This window comes from Drosophila elegans, unplaced genomic scaffold (assembly GCF_018152505.1).
Source record: "Drosophila elegans isolate 14027-0461.03 unplaced genomic scaffold, ASM1815250v1 contig_349, whole genome shotgun sequence".
NCBI classification, from domain to species: domain Eukaryota; kingdom Metazoa; phylum Arthropoda; class Insecta; order Diptera; family Drosophilidae; genus Drosophila; species Drosophila elegans.
The window spans coordinates 331,325-355,117 of record NW_024545729.1 but is presented as its reverse complement, the minus strand read 5'-3'; the positions used below and the strand labels follow the sequence as shown (position 1 = coordinate 355,117).

At 34.4% G+C, this 23,793-nt stretch overlaps 1 protein-coding gene across 1 annotated transcript; it reads right to left on the bottom strand.

Annotated features, from left to right (window-relative positions):
• Window positions 1-670: 670 nt before the first annotated feature.
• Window positions 671-21,077, bottom strand: LOC108145291 (probable cation-transporting ATPase 13A3). Its single transcript, XM_017270606.2, is given in 9 exon segments — window positions 671-876; window positions 879-2,204; window positions 7,799-7,999; window positions 8,058-8,561; window positions 8,636-8,997; window positions 9,053-9,162; window positions 9,224-9,512; window positions 17,507-18,905; window positions 20,961-21,077. Coding segments are annotated over 8 exon segments (3,351 nt in total). The 5' UTR covers window positions 17,952-18,905; window positions 20,961-21,077; the 3' UTR covers window positions 671-762.
• Window positions 21,078-23,793: the final 2,716 nt, after the last annotated feature.

The following is a 23,793-nucleotide window of genomic DNA, read 5'->3' as shown; positions in this document are numbered from 1 at the left end:
GTACGATGAGCTGAAAAAAATTTGCTACCCATTTACTTGGGTTAATAACCAAATAGACTATCAAGCATACATTTACAATAAATGCTAAGCAAAGTGGCCAGTTCGTCCACAGTGGTTTCCGATATGGCGCACCCTTGGAAAACACAAAAGCAAGTATTATGTACTGAAAACTAGATATGCAAAACATGGTGTAATTTTCATAGCAACCCAAATGTTCCTCATCCGCATGCTGAAAAGGTTCGAACCACGGCTGTTGGTGAAGATGAAACCAACCTAAAAAGAAAAATGATTGAATAAAAAAAATTGTATTATGTTGAGCTTTCGTCCATATACTTACCAGTCACCTGAAATCCTGTTACAACAGTAAGATGTAGTAAAAGGGATGCCAAAGGCGTGGAAGATATTAATGAGCTGAGGGGCACTTGTTTTACTAAATTTCCATCAAACGCTTCAGTTTTACCGAAAAAGAATGCAAATATCGATATTATTCCCAGATCTACATACAGATACTGCTTGTCTGTCAGATTTGAGTCGATCGAATACAGAATCATTACAGATATAAACTGAACCAGCGAATAGGCTGCCATATACTTGAAAATACCAAACGACGTGACTAATGCAGCGCGACCTTCTTTTATAACTTTTAAAACCGCAGAAATCGTGGGGTTGCGTGAAGTAAAAGGCGACGCTATTGACGCCTCGGTCTCGCTTAACGAAATACCAGCATGAGCTACTTTCAAGGCACCGCAATCGTTGGCACCATCACCGCACATGGCAACGCAATAGTCCAAATTTTGAAGTTCTATTACTAATGCTTGTTTTTGATCGGGCGACATTCGCGCGTAAATTGAACCCCGGGTTAATAACATTTTCATTTCCTCGGGAAAGTGGTCTTTTACAATTTGCCAAGTTTTGCCATCCATTGCAAATAAATAGTGTTGGCGCCAGCTTTCGTCTTGTGGGAGTTTCATTCCAAGCTCAACATCGCAATCTGTTGCCCCATTGTGGGTCCATGTGTCTGTGGTTTTTACACTAGCCAAACTATCACTTGTCGGCAGAACGCTTTCTGCATAACTTGAGCTTAATTCATTAACTAATGAATTCGTAGACTCCAGACGAAAAAGAGTTGAAGCATCGTCGGTGCTAAATACACTTCGACGATTAACGTTACCATTGCAACTTGATGTCAAATGAGATAATGAAGGGATTTTACTTCCCAAATCTAAAGTGTACTGTAACTTGTACTGATTATCTTGACTTTTATCAACAACACATTCAGAACCACTGGGATTGGTTCGAGTATCCGCACCATCATCAAGGAGATCTGCGTGCACGGTAATAACAGCTTGCGATGCACTTACGATGCCACAATCACGCGCAACGCTCATAGCGGTTAATATATTATCGCCTGTAATCATGATAGTTCGAATTTTGGCTGAGTTTAGTGCATTAATAACTTTAGCAGTATCTGGTTTAAGGCGATTCTCAAGTATTACAAAACCAAGAAATTCCAGATTGGATTCAACCTCTTCGCGGGTTAGTCGCTGTATTTTTGTATAGTTCATCTTGTGGGCAAGGGCTTTAAATGCAATGGCAATAACTCGGTATCCTTTTTTTGCAAATGACGATAATTGTTGGAAATAATTATCAGGTAAGCTTTGCGGGGAGCACAGCTTGTGCAACATCTCAGGAGAGCCTTTGCAGTAGACATTGAACACTTGGTCACTGAGACAACGGGTAATAACAGACATTCGCTGAAGGCTCGACGTAAATGGAAATTCTCGAACTATTCCATGATCTACATTTTTTTGATCTTGCGAAATGCCAACAGTGGCTAGTAAATCGTCTACTGAGGATTGTCGGTTAATTTTCGTTTTAGTTTCCATATCCAGTGAAGACAAATCGGAAAGGCAAGCTTTTGGTTGTCTCAAAATTGTTGGGTAAATTATTCCATATTTCTCATTATCTGGTATGTTACTTGAGTCTTCCAGTGTCCAACCCGTTGACTGAAACATTTTTAGGTCCAACGGATCTCCCATCATTGTGCCGTTCATTACAGTGATAGAATGACACGTTACCATACCAAAGAGAAAATGGTCGTAAGGTAGACGGTCAACATTGTTTAAGGGTATTTGAAATTGATTAGTTGATGATTTCGGCACAACCCCCCACATGTCCAGTCCATCTTCAGTAAGAGTACCAGTCTGAAATAAATAAATAAAAATGAGAAAATTTATATACAATATGTGAAAAAAAATAAAAAAATTAATAATATTGCTTTTAACAGAATTTTATTTAATATGTGTTTAAGATTGCATTACAGTGCACAATGCTATCACAATATTTTTTTTTGATTGTATAAATTCGACATATTGTTTTAAAAAAACCTATTTTAAAAGAAGGTATTTCAAGTAAAAAAAACATTTTTTGACCGGATGGTAACCCTTTTTATTTGGTCGCTTTTTTCAAAAAAAGTTGCTCAACTCTTTGGAAATATTGATGATTCTAGTCTTCCTTAATAGTTTGACGGTAAGTAAAATTAAAAACTAACAATTTAACAGAACGCTTTAGTCGAGTTCCCCGACTATTTGATAACCGTAACTCAGCTAAAAATTTTCGAAATTAATATTTTTAGTACAATGTCAAATGGCGTATTATATGAGATCATATACTTATTTATTTAAGTAATATAAGGAAAGAACAAGTCAACAAATAAAACTATTGAGCTAATAAAAATCTTAAAGCAACTGATTAACTTAATAAATAGGCAAGTGAACAACTAAACAAGTGAGTAACTGAACAACTGAGCAACTGAATAAGTAAGCAAAAAGAACAATAATTGTGAACATGTTCAGTTCACTCACTTAGGGGGCCGGATGGTTTCCGAGGCTGAAAAAAAAACAGATTTTTGCGAATTTTTTCTCATTCTTGAGTGAAAATATGCCTATATTTGAAGAGTATCTGGGATTTTTATACCCCTGCAGAGGGAATTATAATTTCAGTCAGAAGTTTGCAACGCAGTGAAGGAGACATCTCCGACCCTATAAAGTATGTATATTCTTGATCAGCATCACTAGGAGAGTCGATCTAGCCATGTCCGTCTGTCCGTCCGTCTATCCGTCTGTCCGTCCGTTTCTACGCAAACTAGTCTCCCAGTTTTAAAGCTATCTGCATGAAACTTTCCCAAAAGTTGTCTTTTTATTGCAGGTAGTATATAAGTCGGAACGAGCCGGAACGGACGACTATAGCATATAGCTCCCATAGGAACAATCGGAAAAATAAATTTAAAAAAATTATAATTTTGGTGTTTTTTAATTTTTTTTGTTAGTTCTTCGAGATATAGTAATGGTTAAATATTTCAGAATTACGGTTTAAATTTCATCAAAATCGGACGACTGTAGCATATAGCTCCCATAGGAACAATCGTATAGCCACCATAGGAACTATCGAATAATTAAGCTGCAAATCATTATAGCTTCAATGTTTTTAAACATACACGCAAGTAAATCATAATTTTAACGTTTTCAAGAGTATTTAGTTTTTGAAATAGCTGCAAAGGTATATGAACTTCGGCTTGCCGAAGTTTGCTTGTTTTCTTGTTTTTTTTTATTTTAATTATTTATTCCGTGGCGGCGGTCGATCGGAGTCTTTAAAAAAATGGCTCCTTGCGGTTGTCACAGTGAAAAAAATTGTGAAAAATGTCATTTAGATCGGGCCATTACTTTTCGAGTTACGTTACGCACCGACTTAAAAAAACGTAGTTTTGAGAAAAACGCATACCTGCCTTGTAGATAATTGGTATCTAAACGACTTTTTTTTTTTTAAATTTTGATTATAAGTATTTTCAAAATGTTCAAAAAGATCGAAAAAAATTGGTTAAAAAAAATCGATTGATTTCAACTCGACGGGTTTTTGTTATTTTAAATTATTTTTTTTGAAAGTGGTCAACCCGGTAACGGCATCTTTTCTAATGAAGAATTTGTTTGATTTTTTTCCGATCTCTACAAGGGCTCAAATCATGTCAACCAGGACGCAGGGATTTTTTTTAAGACCCCAATCCACAGGCCTGTATCTCTGCGAATATTGAGTTTTAATTGCGTATTGCTAAGAGGCCATGATTCAAAATTTGGTCATCAATTAATTTAGGGATTACGTTCAGGAACACCTTCAAATACCTGATGTGAACTAAATATAACCAACCAACATACATATTTGTATAACAAATTATTATAATTTTTAATTCCCAAGATATGTATATGTAACTCGCTATGCTTGTTTAGACAATTCTTCGTCAATGCTTACCGTCTGTGGCACAGTCTGCCACATAGCTATAAAACAATAAAAACTCAGATTAAATCTAAAACTAAAGAATACCCAAATGAAAATGAAAAACAAAAATTAAATTAAATAGGCGAAATCGACTTTTTGCTAATTTCTGTTGTGCAGCAAGTACCCAATAAGTAAGATGAGTTTCATTGAAAATCTATATGCTTCAGCCTGCTGCTTTTGTTGTTGTTTCCTGTTGTTAGTGGTGATAGTTCCCAACGATAGTATATCAATATGCCAAATATTAAGTTAACATCGAGCAAATATAGCGTAGAATGCAGTCATTTGGAGCACTTTTTTCCCGTCTCTAATAGTAATAGTTTTAAGTCTATAACTGTTAAAACTAGTTTGTATCTCCCATGCGTAAATCAACTGGTAAACACGAAGAGTTTTTTTTAATAAAAATCTGACTTTTAGGTCGCATGACTGTACCTCTAGATAGACAACGACTTCCATACTCTGTCTGTATGGACTCGGCTAGTGATCCAGAGGCAAATATATATACTAAGGGGAAACGATTCGTTGTCAATGCTGCATTATAATTAAAAGTATACAATATTAGTTTACGAGTAACAGGTATAAAAATTAATTGTTTGGAAGAGGGGCATGTACAAAATTTCACAAAGTTGAATAATAATTTATATAAACAATCGGAAGCTAAATAATTATACAAATGCAAATTTTTAGCTTTTTATTAAACTGACGCTATTTTACAAATCGTTGTCATGATGATCCTAAAATCTTTTTAAAAAATGGTTCATTAGATATTTGTACAACATTAAAAAGCCTTTTGCACAAAACAATATTAACTAGAAAGGAAGCAAACTTCAACGAGCCGAACTTAATATGCCCTTGAATCTGTTGCAAAAATAAATATTCTTTAAAACATCTTAACTTCAAATAATATGAGTACATGTATAAAATCATTGAAGCTATTATGATATTCAGCTCAATTTGTATTATTAAAAGCGAGATTCTGAATAATTTAACCATTACACTGTCCGAAAAAAATTAAAACCAAGAAAGGAAGCAAACTTCGGCAAGCCGAAGTATATATACCCTTGCAGTATTCTTGAAAACATTAAAATTATTATTGACTTGCGTGTATGTTTACTTTGGAGCTATGATGATTGCAGCTCAATTTATTGATAGTTCGATTTTAATTAAATTAAAAGCGTAATTCTCAGCTGTCAAATTATTAATTATTATTAAAAAATTACAAAATAAGGTCAAATTTTTTTAAATTTTGTTTTTTAATATTTTGTATTGTTCCCGTGGGAGCTTTATAGTCGTCCGATTTTCATGAAATTTATACCGTAATTCGAAAATATTTAAACATTACTATGTGTCGAAGAACTAAAAAAAAAATTAAAAACACCAAAGTTATAATTTTTTTTTATTTTTTTTCCGATTGTTCCTATGAGAGCTATATGCTATAATCGTCCGATCCGGCTTATTCCTCCTATACTACCTTCAATAGAAAGACAACTTTTGGGAAAGTCTCAGGCAGATACCTTTAAAACTGAGAGACTAGTTTGCATAGAAACGGACGGACAGACAGACATGGCTAGATCGACTCTCCTAGTGATGCTGATCAAGAATATATATACTTTATAGGGTTCTGACTGAAATTATAATACCCATTGCAAGGGTATACTTAGAGAAGTTACAATTTTGTTAATTTATTTTTTTATATATTCCGGTTGTTCCTATTATATAGTCGTCTGATTTCGATCAAATTCAAAAACGGTATTAAAGAACAGTCCTATCTTAATAAATGATATAGTAATCTAAGTGTATCGGTTTATGCATACTGAGAGTTATAGAAAGTCATTTGGTTTCGGAAAAATGGCGGTGAAAGTTCGAAAAAAATTCGTTCTTATACTGGAGCTGTTGGCGCCGGTGGAAAGAAAATAATTTATTTTATTATTAATTTGATAACGCTACACCTCGGTATCTCTATACGATACTCCCTTCAAAAGATATTCAATAAACAAGAATTTAACTGCATTTTTGAAATAATTTTTTGTCGTAATCGGCACAAAGCTGCACAATAAATCAAAAAATCAGCCTTGTTACTTAACAATTTTATATAAAGTAAACAAAGAAAGTTTTTTTTGGTAAAATAAATAATAATCGTCACAAAATTTGATATTTCAGAAATTTTTGGAGTTGGTGAGATCGTTGCTTTATTCTTACCTCGTCAAGAGGTGTTTTTTTTTGATTGTACAATTGGCCAAAAATTGGTAACGCAGAGGACACATTTTCGACCTTTGACATTTCCGACAACTGGACAGTTTGTACGACCGTCCGATTGTGAATTCAGAAAAGTGATGTAAAGTGTAAAAACAGGGTTGATTTAATCAGCTGAAATCAGTTGTGTTTGTATCAAACCGAAGGAACACTACTGTCCAGTTAGAGTTATGTCTTACGTATAATCTTAAGTAAACTCATTTTCCTACATAGAGACTGTATCTGTCCCAGATATTTTAACTGGCACTCAAGAGCATCGCCCTGAAGCTTACACTTCAAAGTATGTTTATGCAGTTCAATTCAACTCTCTTCAACTCTTTATATATTATTCAACCTGTCCAAATTTATACATCAGGATTCTGGAAACTCGTTTAGAAACCAAGATAACTATTTTATATATATTAAAAAAATGGGTCTTTGCATTTTGTCATGACAACAAAATTATTAAGTCTAACATGACCAACAAACATGTTTGCCAGAACACAAGGGACATACCAGGAAACGAGAAAGCAGACGAACTAACCCGAATGGGGTCGGCTAATAACACCAATACAACAGCAAAACCAGTATACCTAAACACAGTCCAGTCAAGGATTCATTATCGTATTAATATACAAGTCAGCAAGAGATGGTCGGAAAAGCAAGATTACAGGAGATCACAGTTTTGCTGGCCAACTTTCGACAGCAAGAGGACACAAGAACTTAAAGCCAAAAGCAAAACGGATATCAGCAGAATTACCGCAGTCATCCCCGGCATTGGGCTATCGGCACACACGCCATGAAGATGGGACTGCCGTATAACACAAGCTGCAAAGAAACGGACGCACAAAAGACACTTAAACACATGCTTTGTCATTGCCCAGTACTAAACCAGATCAGGACGCGGCACTTCGAAGACTACCAGTAAGATTGAGGGATATAGGAAAGCAGAAGATTGCAGGTATCTTAGGATTCCGAAATGAGGCAGGATGCTACTGATGCAAAAGCATTTACAGCAGTCTAGGAGAGTGTGGATCATAACGGAGCTCAGCTCTACTTGGAGATCTTTAGTTCCAACAATTGGAAAATGTAGATATTATTAAAATGTCAGGTCAGTTAAAATAGAAAAACAAATGCAAACCAACCCTCTGTTTAAGCTAACTATGTGCTAAATGTCCTAATACACATTAATTTGACGAAACACTTTGTTTGTTAATAAGATTATTACGATGATACGAACCTTGTCAAAGCAACAGCAATTTATGCTTCCTGCTACGTTAATAGACCGTGGGGAAATGCAAAATATTTCACTAGCCTTTAAACGCTTTTGTGCATAGAAACGACCGACGGTCATTGCCGCTGGTAGTGCTGGTGGTACAACAATTGTAATAAGGTCCAGAGATTCAACTGCTATTTTAACGGGATCCGTTCCCCGCAATATCTGAAGATACGTTTGGAATTTTATTTGTAGTTAATAATCTATAAAATAGTCAACTTACTTTCGTTAAAAGTGTATAAATGAATCCAATACAAGCTATTAATGCAAGAAACTGAATAAATTTATACGAATCTTGTTCAAACTTGTAGTCAACAGGTGGGGGATATAGAATAGATCTTATTAGTTCCCCTTTGGCTGTTATGTTCCCAGTGTTTATCACAAATGCCAATACTTTTTTTGATCCAATGTATCGAGTCTGGATAACTTTTGTACCACAAAAAAGCGTATGCCTGGCGTGTTCTGTTTTATCGAATATCATGTCACGTTTCGACGGTAACGGAGTTTTGGTCACTGGCACACTTTCGCCTGTAAGCATAGACTCGTCCAGTATACAGTTTCCCGATAATAATACTGCATCACACTGCATTGTACAGCCTGAAGACGGTATTTCAATTATGTCTCCCGGAACTAGTGATCGCGTTGGAAACTCTTTTGACAGTCCTTTAGAATCAACAATCCAAGCATTTCCAGTGTTATATACTGTTTTTTGAAGTACATCTTGATTCTAAGAAAATAAATATTTAAAAACTGTTTTATGAAATCTATATAGTGTCTAGTATAGTATATAGAGATACTTGCCTTTTTCGTTTGCAAAATAGAAACAGTTACACCAAATATTGACATTAAAAGTATTACGCAAGCATAGTAGTAATAATCATATGTGAACCACAGGATCACTGAGAATATTTGAAAAACGTAAAAAGGGTTTAATACTTCCAAAAAAAGCAATGTCTTTATATCTCGCAATGGCACAGTTATTTGATTTTCCCCAAAAACAACTCGTCTTGAAATTTGCTCGTTTACGGTTAATCCGCGTTGTTGGTGATAATATGAACAGGGAATATTTAGGTCGAGACCATTTATCTTTTGGAAACAATTAAGATTGTTGTTCCATGCGTACACTAATTGCTTGCACCGAAATATTCTTAGGGATGAACATCCTGAAAAACACATGGTCAATTATTGAATTACTTTATATGTTCGAATACTACATACTTTTAAACAGCGCAGAGCTGAAATGAACCGATAGTTGCAATGCGTTCTCAACATTTTCATCTTCTAAATTCATCCTTTCTGTGCCCGACGGGTCCTTATGCAACAGCGTCCTGAAAAAATGTTTTGCACTTGAGCAACAATTATTTTTTATGCGAATCGATTTGTACTTACTTAAGGTGGTTTACAGAAAGGACCTGAATTCGCTTTACGTGATATATTTTGTGCTTTCCTTGATAATCTTCTGTTACCAAAACCTGTTCAGCCTCCTCCAACGAACATTGAGAGCAAGTGGCAAATAGGTACAAATGACGCCACCAATGTAAAACGAGCCGCAGTAGACCGCCAGTTAAAAAAATACAAGCCCAGCAAACAACCGTGCGTATATAAGAACGACGATAGCCGCATATTATCATTTGATCCTCCTGATCTTGATTTAATATTCCAGTACATGGTTTAGAATCTAAAACGAAATTTACAAAAAATTATACTTAAATTAAGAACAATTTTACTTAAATACGTTACGAATCTACGAATCATACCTCTTGACTCTTTGGGGTTAATCATAATTCAATTGCAAGGTTTTCTGTACAACAGGTTCCAAAACAGAAGAAAAACTACCTATATAAATTCTGATTAACACAAAAAGAGCATAAATATTAAAAAAAAAAATATTGAGTATTTTTGGTAAAGTAGATTTAGTTAGATTTAGACAATGACTTTTGTTATTTGACAAATATCAATGTAAAATGTTTAGGATTACATGTATTGTAAATTAACAATGTCTTAAAACGCAGTGGGCTATGTCGATTAGCTAAGACAAGTTAACGAAAAAAACAAGACAAATTCAATGAAAAACTTAAAACCACGAGTTGCTAGCGAAACGGCTAATCGAAAAGGCAACATCAATAGATAAAAACCAAATGATAAGAGTCCAAAACGCGCACTTGTTATTATTTGTCCGCCTAGAGCAGTCAGTCTCATTGCCCTTCATGTTTTATTTTATTCGTTTATGCGTTTATATGTTTATTGGGCGTTTGTTGATGGTTCGTAGGGGCTTTAAACTGTTTCCAAAAAAAAAATAAAAAAAATGTTGTGTGAAAATTACTAAATAGACCAATCTGCAACAACTTTGTTTCATACAAAGTTAAAATGACTATATATAAAATTTAGACGCACTTTTACACACATTCACGAAGTCCATAACGAAAACAATAAGTAACAATCTTCATCAATTAATGCATACGAACGTACACACAATCATACCCACAAGTCTTTATGTGCAGGCAAGATTGTATAGCGTTGATCAAGACGTGTACATATACAAACACAGAAATATTTTCAAACCACTTCGGCATATTTATATTTACACATGTGTTGGTTCGTATGTATGTTCATCAATTTATTGTTTTTAAATTATACTTTCCTATCCGAATGAGTCGTTGAATGAATGTGAATTGTAGAGACAAGCATATTTTTAAGACAATTTATGCCACCAAATATTGTCGATCCACATGTTTAAAATGTAATAGAACATTTTCCGTGTAACGTTTTACCCTTCCCAATATATAAGCACACATTATCGAACAAAATTTTATATATTTCAGATAATAAAAACGAGAACTAAGACGAGAGTTCAGAAACACGTAAAACAATTTTAAAGTTTAGTTTAACAAAAATTTAAATTAAGTTAGATTTTTTTATTTAAATAACTGTGAAAGCCAAATTTATATTATCTCCCAATTTTGTTGTGTGTAACAGGTTTTTTGTTTAACTAAATAATATGTATGTCATATATGTATGTACATATGTTTATCGAGTGTGACACAGAAATGTTATCGTTTGAAATTGACTTTAAATTTGTATGTACATCATATGTACATTCAGACGGAATTTCAACAGAAGTGATTGACGTATTCACCCCCGTACAAATACTGTAGCTCGAAGTTAAGTTCAACAAAACAATTTTAAAACTTAAACGCCCATAAAAACAGAACAGGCAATCAACATAATTTAAATGCTGCATAATTTTTAAATATTCAAAACTATTTTTAAAACTTTTTAATTAAAAAGTAGCATATCACAGAAAAAACGGTTCAGATTATTTAAGCCAAGTAACAAATTCAACTCACAGATTAAGTTTATCGCCATTAAAAATATTTAAGTATATTATATAACTGCCTTCACAACACATTTGATTAATTTTTGTATGATTTCACCAATTTTTGTTGTTTCTGGGTATATGGGCGATTTACTCCTTTAATGGGTGATTTTGGTAGGATATTTTATATTATTAAAAGTCGATTTTTATTGTAGATTATTATGTCTAAAATGTAAGAAACTGACAAGTTACAGTGGTTTATGCTAATCGTTTTTATTTAGCATTTCCGATTTTATAAAATTTATGACGATATTCCCATAAGAGTCATTGCTAAAATGGGTTAACATCCCAGCGCCAAAATTGTTGGTCGGATGGTTTTGTTGACCAAAAGACAAAACGTATGTATATATAATCCAATTAGATAATCCAACTTTTTTTTTATGATCATAATGTATCGAAATTTTTTTTAGGATTGTGTTTCTTTCCCTTTCTTTGTATGGCGCGCAGGCTATGCGAATTTTGGTGAATTTATAACGAAACGGCAACACGAAGTTTTCATAGCCTTACAATCAAATTATGGATCCGAAATGATAAAAACCATTATTTTTAGCAAAGAAGAAGCGAGATTATAACACAGTTGTTCGAAAACAACAAAATTTATTTAACTACACCCTTGCAGAGGGTATTTTAATAACAGAAGTTTGCAACGCAGTGAAGAACACATTTCCGACCCTATAAAGAATATATATATATATATATATATATATACAAATACGCATATAAATCGAAACTTAGATGTTTTAAAGACTTATTCATATTTTCAGTAGCTGCAGGGGTAAATTAACTTCACCTGGTTTTTGACATTATACAGCAGCCAAAGCTTTGTATTTTGTATGGAAGTTGTCTTGCTGGAACCAATATTCACTTTCCAGCCAATAATCTTCATCATTTTGCTTTAAATTGTTTTTTTAAATGTTGATATAGAGTATTGATCCATAATTGTCTCGATAAATGTCAACTTTCCCACCCCACTTGCTGATATACACGCCAACACCATAATTCCGCTTCCCCCACGTTTCACCGTGCCATTTAAGTTTTCTTTTTTGAAGGCTTCTCTGTTTTTCCGCCACACCAAGACTTTTCCCTTGTTTCCGAATATACAGAATTTACTTTCGTCGGAAAATTTTACTTTATTTTAGAGTTCTTGAGTCTTTGAAATGAACTCATGATCCTCAGAAATCATAGGTTTCTTGCGGGCGACTACTATGGTAGTCATCCTTTTTTATGACACGGCGCACTTTTTTTTCGGGAACTGTTTTGGGAAAACTCGCCTCGATCTGAAGCTTTGTCAGATGAGCTGTAGTCCTGGAATTACGCTGAATAGAATTAACAACAGTCGAGTTTGGTTAGCAAGGGCGGACGTCCAGAACGAGCCTTTGATAGGATAGTGTCAGTTTTTATCCATGTTGAAATACATGCACAGACAATCTGCAGAAGATCGGCACCAAAAATCCTAACGGTAATCGCACAATCTTGCATTCCACTTGGCTTTAAACAGCTGTAAGCAGACTTTTAAGCGTACGGTTTTTCATTCTTGAATATTTCCAAAATAAAATTGAAAAGAATATTATAGTTTTGTTTAAAAAAAGAATGAATAAAATAGATGTACAAATGGCCGGAACAATGAATGTTCAAAGTTTGATTTTGAAATTTTTTGGGGGTATGCGCAGAGATATGCGATAGAGTGCACCTTGTTGGCGCCAAAACCCTCTGTTTTTTCTGGAATTATTTTTCTTTGGAAAGTATAATAGGTATGAGAATAAAAACCCCAGTTGTAGAGTACTGATGTATTGATGCTACACAATTTTGGGGGTGATCCAAGTGAAGGATGGGAGAGGTGGTACCCAACAATGGCGGCAACTCGTCCTCATGGAGGAAGCCGTAAAAAAATATGAAACGCAACAGACGTATATGTTCTTAATCTGTTCACTTTTTCGAATCCTTGGTACTAGTATTTGAACTATAATTGCAAAAATGTATATCGAGTTTCATAGCTCTCAATCAAAATATTCATCGGTTATCATGTTATCGCGGTCGCTGATTACGAATCTGGCATTAAATTTACAAAATTAATTTGTATAAACAATTGTTTGACTTTACAAGGAATCCTTTAATGATTTAAATTATTCAATTGTTAAATAAAATTATCGAAGTATATTCAAATCAAGTGAAAAACAGCGAAATTTTGTTTTGTTTCCTAAAACTTTAGCCTATTGTTCCTATCATCCAATATTATTAAAATTAAAAACGAAAATTGAAAAATTAAGACATTACAACATTGAAGCAATGATGATTTTGCAGCTCAATTATTAGATAGTTATTTTATATATTTTTATTATTTCTATGGGAGTATATGATATAGTCGTCCGATTTTGATGAAACTTAAACCGTAATTCTGAAATATGTAATCAATATTATATGTCAAAGAACTAATAGAAAAATTTAAAAACAGCAAAGTTATAATTTTTTTGTATTTTTTTCTGATTGTTCCTATGGGAGCTATATGCTATAGTCGTCCGATCCGGCTCGTTCCGATTTATATACTACCTGCAATAGAAAGACAACTTTAGGTAAAGTTTCATGCAGATAGCTTTAAAACTGAGAGACTAGTTTGCGTAGAAACGGACGGACAGACGGACGGAGAGACGGACAGACGGACATGGCTAGATCGACTCGCCTAGTGATGCTGATCAAGAATATATATACTTTATAGGGTCGGAGATGTCTCCTTCACTACGTTGCAAACTTCTGACTGAAATTATACTTCCCTCTTCAAGGTTATAAAAACCAAATACAGAGAAGTTATTTGGCCCTCAGAATTTAATCAAATTCGAACCGAAACTCTAACTTATGAGAGCTAAATTTTGTTGCAAACAGAATATTCTTTAACGAGCTATCTAACTGTTGAAAAACTAATCCCGCTTTCTCTCACTTATATTGTACGTGTAATATAATGACATTTCTTTGAAAATGTTTCTTGCATGTACCATTTAAACTGAGAGACTAGTTTGTGTAGAAACGGACGGACATACGGACGTGGCTAGAGCGATGATGATCAGAAGTATTTATACCATTTATGGGGGCGGAAATGTCTCCTTCACTGCGAAGCAAATTGTAAACTGAAATTACAATTGCAAAAAATATGCACCACTCAGCAAATATTCTTTTTAATAAAAAAAAAACTTTAGATTTTTGTAAATTGTTAGTAATTATTCTATACGAAAATAAGTGTAACGTTTTTCAAATTCCTTTCCGTATATTATTTGTACTATTTTTTTTACAATAGTTGTTTTAAATACCGAAAACAAACACCGGTATCACGGTTTTTAAAGAACTGTACAAATTGTCTTGAGAAAAGCATGTGTTCATTAGATTTCACTTTAATTTCATTGTTTCCATCATTAAAATTAATAAATAACAAGAAAATGGGACGTGGAAACCAAAGCAATTTGAAAAAGCGTGTACTCTTCAATGTTCGATGTTCAAACAAATTGATAAGCAACGGCATAACCATCAGGAAAAACCTTTAGCCCGTGGCCGGTAGCGATCTATCACCCCTCTTTTAGTCAATTGGATAATTCGTGAGAGCAAGAAAGATCCCTTCAAGCCTGCTACTGCGTTTAAAACTGAAAATAAAAGCGGCAGATTAAAAAGTTCGCACATATCTTAGGCAACATAACTTAAAAAAAAGATACCACTTTTAAATGCGAGACAAATTGCCAAGCGCATGAAGTTTGCCAAGAAACAATCAAACTGGACTTTCCAAAAATGGATGAGTATTTTACGGTTAGACAAGAGTAAGATGAATATGTTTGGAGGAAAAGGATCTCGGTCGAACGGCAGACGACCAAAGAACCCAGAATACAAACCCCAGTACACCACGAACATCTTAGTATAATGGGATGTGCTTACTTTTCCTACTATGCAGTATATTAATATATATGATAAAAATCATCATGGATCAGCACGTCTATGTGAACATTTTGGAAACCAAAATTTCCTTTTTTTAATTGTGGTGCTACTATTATCTAAAACATTTTTATAATTTCTTTGTTTATCCCCATTTTGTTTAGAGTCTACCATAACTAAAAAGGTGTACAGCGCTTACCTTAGGTTAAAAATATAAGTGAGGTGACTGATTGATTTTGCTGGTGGTGCTTATATGTTTTTCACAGTTATATCATGCTGAACAAATTAACCTGACTGTTCATATGTCAGTTACTTATAAGTCAAGCAAAAAAACCTCTTAACGAGGTTATAATAAAGTGACAATCGCACCTTTAACTACAAAATCTTCTGACATCAGATTTTGTGACGATTATTTTTTTTCCAAAAAAAACATATATATTTTTAATTAATTAGTTTCTGATTCAGCACGCTGCTTTGGAATTGTTAGGTAACAAGATTTTCGCCGAATACGAAAGTAATTAAATAAAAAAAGTTCATTTTTTCAGTCATAAGTTTGAAAGAGACATATCCGACACTATAACGTATATATTCTTGATCAGCATTACTAAGAGAGTCGCCATGTCCGAATACCCGTCAGTCAATCAGTCATATGCATGAAACTTTCCCAAAAGTTGTCTTCTTGTTGCAGGTATTATATAAGTCGAAACGACCCGGATCGGACGACTATAGCATATAGCTCCCGAAGGAACAATCTGACAAATTTTTTCTGAGGGATTTTGGAAGCTTATCGCCTTATTCTTGGTTAAAAGGGAGTTTGCTGAAGACATTCACGGACATCGCTTTGGACAACGCCCTTTTTGTGCTGGGTTCCCGCAATGAAGAGTCATTGGGCAAGTCCTGTACATAGTTTATGCGTCGATCTTCCAAACCCAGTTGCTCACGGTACACTCCTGACACTGCATTTCGTGCAGTTAGTAGCACCCTTTTGTCTGCCCCCCGGCGTGTGCAGACATTCTTAAATGATTTAGTCTTGGGCTTCTCGGTGAAACATTGCACTGAACGTCGACAACACGCAGTACGACGCACTTGCTTTCCACACTGGCCGTTCGCGTATCCTCTATCTTGATGGGGATAGACTTAAGCATGAATATGAAATGGGTTACCTACCTGGTGTTACTTTGCACCGTCGCCTTTTTTTGGGAAGGGGCAAATTGACCGGGTGTGTGGCTAGAAGTCTTGCTACACTATTGGGTCGACGACATCTGCCCAGGCGGCACTCGGCGGACCTGTGGATTATTGGCGCCTCCAATAAAATTACCCGAAGGGATCTTTGGAACACTCCCTTATGGCATACACAAAAACAAAGACAAAGCGTGTAAAATATATAATTGCCTTCTGGGATTATTATCAAAAAATGGTTTTAACTTTATTCAAATTGGAAAAGGATATCATACAGCTGCCGTAGGAACTATCGAATAATTGAGCTGAAAATCATCATAGCTTCAATGTTTTTAAATGAATATTTAATGTTAAAGAATTTTTAATTTATGCAATAGCTGCAAGGGTATATAAGCCAGAACACAACCATGAAACAAAAGTCAGACTTTTTAATCTACCGGCCCCAAGAGCTCCCATATTAGAAAACAAAAGATTGTAAAAATTGTAGTATGCAGAAACTCATATAAAAGCAATATCTCCTTGTTGCCATGCCATTTTTAAAGATCGGAATATTCTTTGCTGAATTGCAACCTGCAATTGTAAGGAGACTTTTGAAAAAAATTTCATCCAGTTTGCGTAGAAAGACTGATGGGCATGAGTTAATCGATTGTCTTAGTGATCTTGATGAGGAACTAAGCTTATAGGGTAAGGGTATAAAAAGGTATAATCCGAAGGGTTTGGGATAAGCATAGGGTTCGAGGTTATTGTATAACATGTTATAAAGTTAAATTAAATCACCCATAAAAATAAATAATTTTTATCCAAATGCTACCAATTTCGAAACCTTTTCTGCCCACATTTTTGTGAAATTTTTCAAACTCGAGGTTAATGTCAGCTAAAAGTTAAAGTAAATTAATGATTTGTGTTGATGCCAACACAGACAAATAGTATAGCGATGTTTTAACAGATATACATATAACGAATATACATATTTACACCAATAAGTCAATCTGCTCCAATCGGGCAGAGTTGAAGATTTTTAAAGTGGTTCATCAGATAGCAAGTCTGGATCACCAATGTTAAAATCAGCACTCAGCCCGGTCGAAAGGCTTGTCACCAATACACAGCAAATTTCAATAAATGTTAAGATCCGATAATGGTTAATACTTTAAGTTTAAGCCAAAACTTGACCTCAGGTTTTTTATTTTGTGATTTGATTTTATACATACCATCGACAAGCCGGTGAGAGTCCTTTAGATAAAGTTCTTCGATGCTTGGCTCGAGGATGCCTTCTTCGTTTGCTCCACTCATGCGTTCATGATCGGGACGAATATTCTGGAGGAGCGGAACAGATCTTACTGGCGAGTTTGTACAGCCGTTGGCTAAAGTATTATTGTTCTCAACCTTAATAGGTTTGTTACTGGGTCCTTTTTCACTTTTTCTAGGCTGTACTAATGTTGCCTCTACATCATACGCTTGAGCGGGTGAATGCCACCAACTAAGCTTCAAGAGTTTATTTTTCGAAGCAATTTGAGGGAACTGAAGATCTTTCTCCGTTTCGACATCCACATCTATAATTTTGTTGTTTTTAGCCAGATCTGGTAATGATTTGAGCTGCAAAGTCTCACTATGAGATTTAGCAATCTCAGTAGGCTTACCCTGGCTTGTAAACATCTTTTAAACAGTAAGAACTTAAGAAAGCATGTAGTTTTGCTATTTTGTTTTGAGTTTTAAAAGTTGTGGGCGACTCTAATGTCAGCTGCACATCTGGCCTTTACAAACTATCACTCTGAAGCAGGAAATGAAACCAACAATTGATTTCCCAAATATCATTTTAGTTCTGTTTGGCCTACTCAATTTGCTCAAAAACATGGGACGAGCTTGGGTATCATTGCAAAGTGTCACGAGTTTAACCGTAAACAATTTGAAACGCGTTTTTTTCCGCTGTCGTCCTCTAAATAAAAATTCCACACGGTGGCATAAGAGATGCAGAGCCTGCTTTTCTGCTGCTGGGCTTCTTTCCCAGTTTTTCTTTAATCATCCAAAACATGCAATAGGCTTTAAACAAGTTCCTCCGCTTCCCACGCTTTTCTCAAAAAAGAACTGTTTGATGTACTCCTTCTGTAGAATCTCCAAGCTTAATCTTGCCCCGCTGGGCAGGGCGCCAATTAACCTGTTAAACCTTAGTTTAAATACACCGTAGTACCGCTTGAGCCAATTTCTTTTTAAAAGCCCACTTTTTTCCAGATTCTTCTTTATAGCACCTTGAACTGAATTCATTACGATACAATTGCTCGGATAAACTTCTTATTTTGACAATTGTAAATTACGTGACAATTTCTTTGTGTTTGTAACAATATGATTTACAATGTTTTTTTTCCATTTAGGACCATGAATATTACTGTTTAGTTATAAAAAGATCCGACGTAGAATTAAAAATGGAATGCCACTTAGTGAACATCACTCTAGTTTTATTATATGTTTTCTTATATTTATCTTTTGTGGTACCATTCATTTCATTAAGAACAGCGTTCAATGGCATATTAGTAAGTATCCATGCAACAGCATGCATATGTTTGAAAATTGATAGCCTTCTCTTTTTTGTTTGCCTTAATGATAGTGCATTTTCTGAAACGAAAAGATGTAATTAAGTAAGTTATTTTAATTTTATCCTTGCAAATCTTGTAATAATTGTTGCGACAAACTGATATTTTCGAAATTATCAATACGCACTTTTAAGTGACAGTATGCCATTATCATGGTCATATTCTTAGTGTCATTGTAGAGTCCATTATTTGACACCTTTCAGTATTCATGAAAAACTGATTTAAAATCCTATGAAGTTAAGATGTATGCTGGCTTCGTAAAAATCTGCTATCTATTGCCGCACTCTGAACTCAACTATCGAACCTTCGACCGTCATAAGCTTAAACACCTGTGCTCATCCAATGGGTCTTTAAGTAGATCCTTGACGATATATTGATGTATCAGCTATGTATTGATGTCCGCAGCAAAAAATATCAAACATCGATACGATATATTTAACAAAGTTCTCAACATCGATGTGTCGATAGTAAATTTTATCACGAAGAACGCATGTTCAGCAAAGCAGGACAACTTGTGTATAATGGCAGATGTTTGCTTAAACCATCCATGGTGAACAAACTTCTATTTTTTAACAGAAACTACGGTCTTATAAGTTGAGAAAGTTCTTTTTTTGACTCAGGAAAGTAACCGAAATGTACCAAAATTTTATTTGCTTATTATGAAAGAACAAACAAGAAAGGAAGCAAACTTTGTTAAGCTGAAGTTTATATACCCTTGCAGCTATTGCAGAAAAGAAATATATTTTATAACATCTAAACTTTAATTTATATGCATATTGTTTAAAAACTAAAGCAAATACGATTTTCAGGTAAATTTTTCGATCATTCCTATTCTTTATTATTAAACCATTACTATATCCAAAAGCAGAAATCAAGTGAAAAAAAGAGAAAAATTTTAAGTTACATTTTTGTAATTGTTCCCATGGAAGCTACCTGATGGTCGTCAGATTTTAATCAGATTTATACCATAATTCTGAAATAATAAACAATTAATATCACAAAGAACTAAAAAAAACAGCATTGACAGTTTTTTATTTTTTTTCACGAGTGGGAGCTCTATGCTAGATGTGTTCCTATATATGCGACTTATATACTACCTGCAATAGGAAGACGACTTATGGGACAGTTTCGTGCAGATAGCTTTTAAACTGAGAGACTTGTTTCCGTATAGAAATGGACGAACGGTCAGACGGACATGGATAGATCGAGTCTTCTAGTGATGCTGATCAAGAATATATGTACCACCTAAACTTCGTTTGCGTTGTAGGGGAAATACTTAGGTTGAAGTTTGCTGGCTGAGTAACGGGAATCTAATAGTCGGGGAGCTGAACTATAGCGTTCTTACTTGTTTTTTTAATGAAAATTCACCAATGAATAAGCACCAATTTCTGGATATGAATCACCAATGAAAAAGATGATGATGCTGTCAGAAGACTCGGAAATGGCCTTTATATGGCGTTGTAAGCCCCCACCAGCAGGTTCTTAAATTTAATTGTATTTCGTTTGTCAATAAGCTTCAAAGTCATCTTAGCTTGAAGAGATACGGTTCATGTATCTAGAATTCAAAGATTGTTCTGCCGACAAAATGTATATGATTCAAGAATGTAATTAGATACATATGTATCAACTTGTCCATGATGTCACAGATTTTTAATAGCTTCAATTAAGCCAAAACAAAGCATTATTATTTTTGATATGAGTACGTATTCCTGGCAAAGAGTGACAGTTTTTGGAAATTTATGCATGGGTAAAACAGACAAAGAATATTTGAAATTTATACAATCAGCTGTTCTCTTAGCTAAGATAATAGCCATGTACACTTTTTTGCCAAGAAGATGAAGATCTCGTTAGCATCGGTTTATTTACGTATGAGCTCTCGACCCACAAATTATTTATTTAACATCAGAAATGTGTAATATTTCAGATTTCGTGACGTAATATTAGCGAATGAAAAGTATCTGTTAAAATATGTATTTACATATGTATGTATGAAAATCATACACTAGTATTAATCTACAATTACACATGTGTAAGCACTTTGTATCTAGAACATTTTTAAAAATGTATACATACATACATTCAAATCAATAGTCATATAAACGGATAAGTCACAAAATATTGCGAAAGGGAGATTGTGCACATGTATTTAATTTAACCCGGATTCAAGCAACTTTATATAAGATTAAATTAATTTTTGGAAGAACTATCAAAGTATTTACATCAATATATCGATATTTTTATAATATTTTCTGTAGCGAACTATAGCCTTTTTATAGCTTAGGCACACTTATACCGCTGCACACAGCCGCTAAAAAAAGTTGTAGCGAACGAGTTATATTGTCCCGTTCACACAGGCACCTGCTGCAAAACTTAATACAATTTTAACATTCGCAAGTAGAATGTTTTACCTCACTTAATGATTTATCCTCTATTGTTGGCCTAGGGCTTTTCAGCGCTCTTTGCAGGTCATTCAGCTTGTTAATCCACAGGTCAAATGAAAGTCCTAAAATCGTAATGGTTAATGTTCATAGCTATTCGATATAGCTGACTTGGTCCAAAATTGCAACTAATTGCAACAACGAGCTCAGTGATTTTTCCGCCTCTTTCTGTCGCATGTAATTTATATGGATATATCTATTAGGTTCCGCAGTTGCAAAATTCGGTCACTGTTGCAAAACAGCCTACTGTGGGAATAGGCTACTTATTTTTTAACCATCCAAGCGAAACGGTTGGGATTTTAGATGGATGGTGGACTGGTGCTGCGATTAGGATATGCGACAAGTGTCGCTTGCGCTTGTTTTCAGTAATCAGAATAGTTATTATATTCGAAAGCCAAAAAACAAGAAAATAAACTTTCTTAATGTTTCTTTACACTCATAATAAAAGTTTACTGTTTTTATACCTACAAAATAAATAAATATGAATAAATTTTTGGTTGGTATATATTTATTCGAATACCATCTGTCGATACGGAATAAACTTTTCAACGATTCAAACTGTTTTATTTTCATGGGATCTATATGACATGGTCGTCCGATTTGAATACAATTTAAACGGTAAGTCTTAGACTTAAATATCACTAAATATCGAAAATCTAGCAAAAAATATGTAAAAAACGGCTATAATTTTTTTAAATTTTGTTTTAGATTGTTCGTATCGAAGCAATATGATTAGTAGTCCGATCCAGCTCGTTCCGACTTAAGTACAACCTGCAATAGAAAAACAACTTTTAGGAAAGATTCATGCAGATAGCTTGAAAACTGAGAGACTGTTTGCGTAGAAACGGACGGACGGACGGACAGACAGACGGAATATACTTTATTGGGTCGAAAATGTCTCCTTCACTGCTTTGCAAACTTCTGATTGAAATTATAGTACCCTCTGCAAGAGTATAAAAATGAGCTGTTTTAGTGATGGCACGAACAATCGGTACCCATAGGTATTTTCCGGTATTTTCCTTTTAAATGTGTTCCTTTTTTGCCTGACTTCATTGGCGCACTGGTGGACTTTTTAAATGTGCCTGATGACATTGGCGCACTCCGACAAATGCTAATGCCACTCCGAAAATTTATTTTTAAATTTCTTGAAGTTTCCATGTGAACGTAACGTTAGAAAACGATTTAAGAGGGAAAAAATTTTATTCGTTTTTTTTTCATTCTATCTTTTCATGTAACGCAATTTGTATGTTCATTTCTGAACAAAAAAAATTTTGACGGTTGGACAAGTCCAGTTCTTCGAAATGGCGACTTCACATGCTGTAATGGAAAACTAAAAAGCTCACAACTTTTATGTATTATGAAGAAACCAATAAAAAAAACCGACCAGCCATCCAAAAAAAATTCTTGGAAACAACTTAAATCGAAGTGAAAATCACCAAAACTGACATTTAAGATGCTTGCTTTTAACTAGTCACTAAAAATAGACGCCCATTATAAAACACTTGAGAATTCTGGCTTTATATAGATCCTAAAGCCCCTTACGACGCTGTTAGCCCACCACTGAAAATCAATTGTTTTAACATGCGAAACCTAATTCAGGATAAGGCAACTAGCATTCACTTTCACACTAAAAATGTTCTGCAAAATCGTTAGCTTAAACTAACCGCCCAATTGTAGAAGTGCGCATTTAAATAAACAATTTTATATATAAACTAGCAGGGTGTCCGCAGTTTCGTTTGCGATGGATAACCCGAATATTCTAAAGCTACTTTTCTTATATAATAGTTTTGCAGTAGAACTATATAGTTTTGCATTTAAGATGTTATTTTAAATATATTTGTAGTTCTTACTGAAACTTAATAGCCTAATACCATTGCCGCATTAGTGGACTTTTTAAATGTGCTTGATTCCATTGGCGCATTAGCCTTTAGCTAATGCTACTCCGACATGTGAGTGGCACGAGCAGCTGATCTGGGTTTGTTTAATTTTGCATTTTGGCAAATCCAAAAGAAATTAATTAAAATTAGAGAACATGAGTGAGTTTACTAAACTCTGTTATGCTCAGCAGGACATCCATAATGCGACCGAGGCATTTGATAACTTGGAAGACAAGGAAGAGAAGCTGATTGCGTTGTTATGACGGGTTTGCAATGGAGACCACCACAGATTCCAAAAAGGGCTAGAGTCCCCATATATGTGGGAGTTATTTTATGCCAGAGATCCAGCAGTATTGCATTGTGGTACTGCGAGCAGAATTTGCAGCGTGCGCTTTAGTTTTCAGTCATTTTTATACAAAATAGATTTTATATTCAAAAGACATAACAAATTGCGCCAACCTTGCATATAGAAAACAGCTTTTGTAGTGGTGGCACGAACAAAATATCGTTCAACATCGGTAATTGCCGGTATTTTTTCTAAAAACGTTCGGGGCGAATGGTTTTTAATCGAATTTACAAATCGAATTTATTTTAA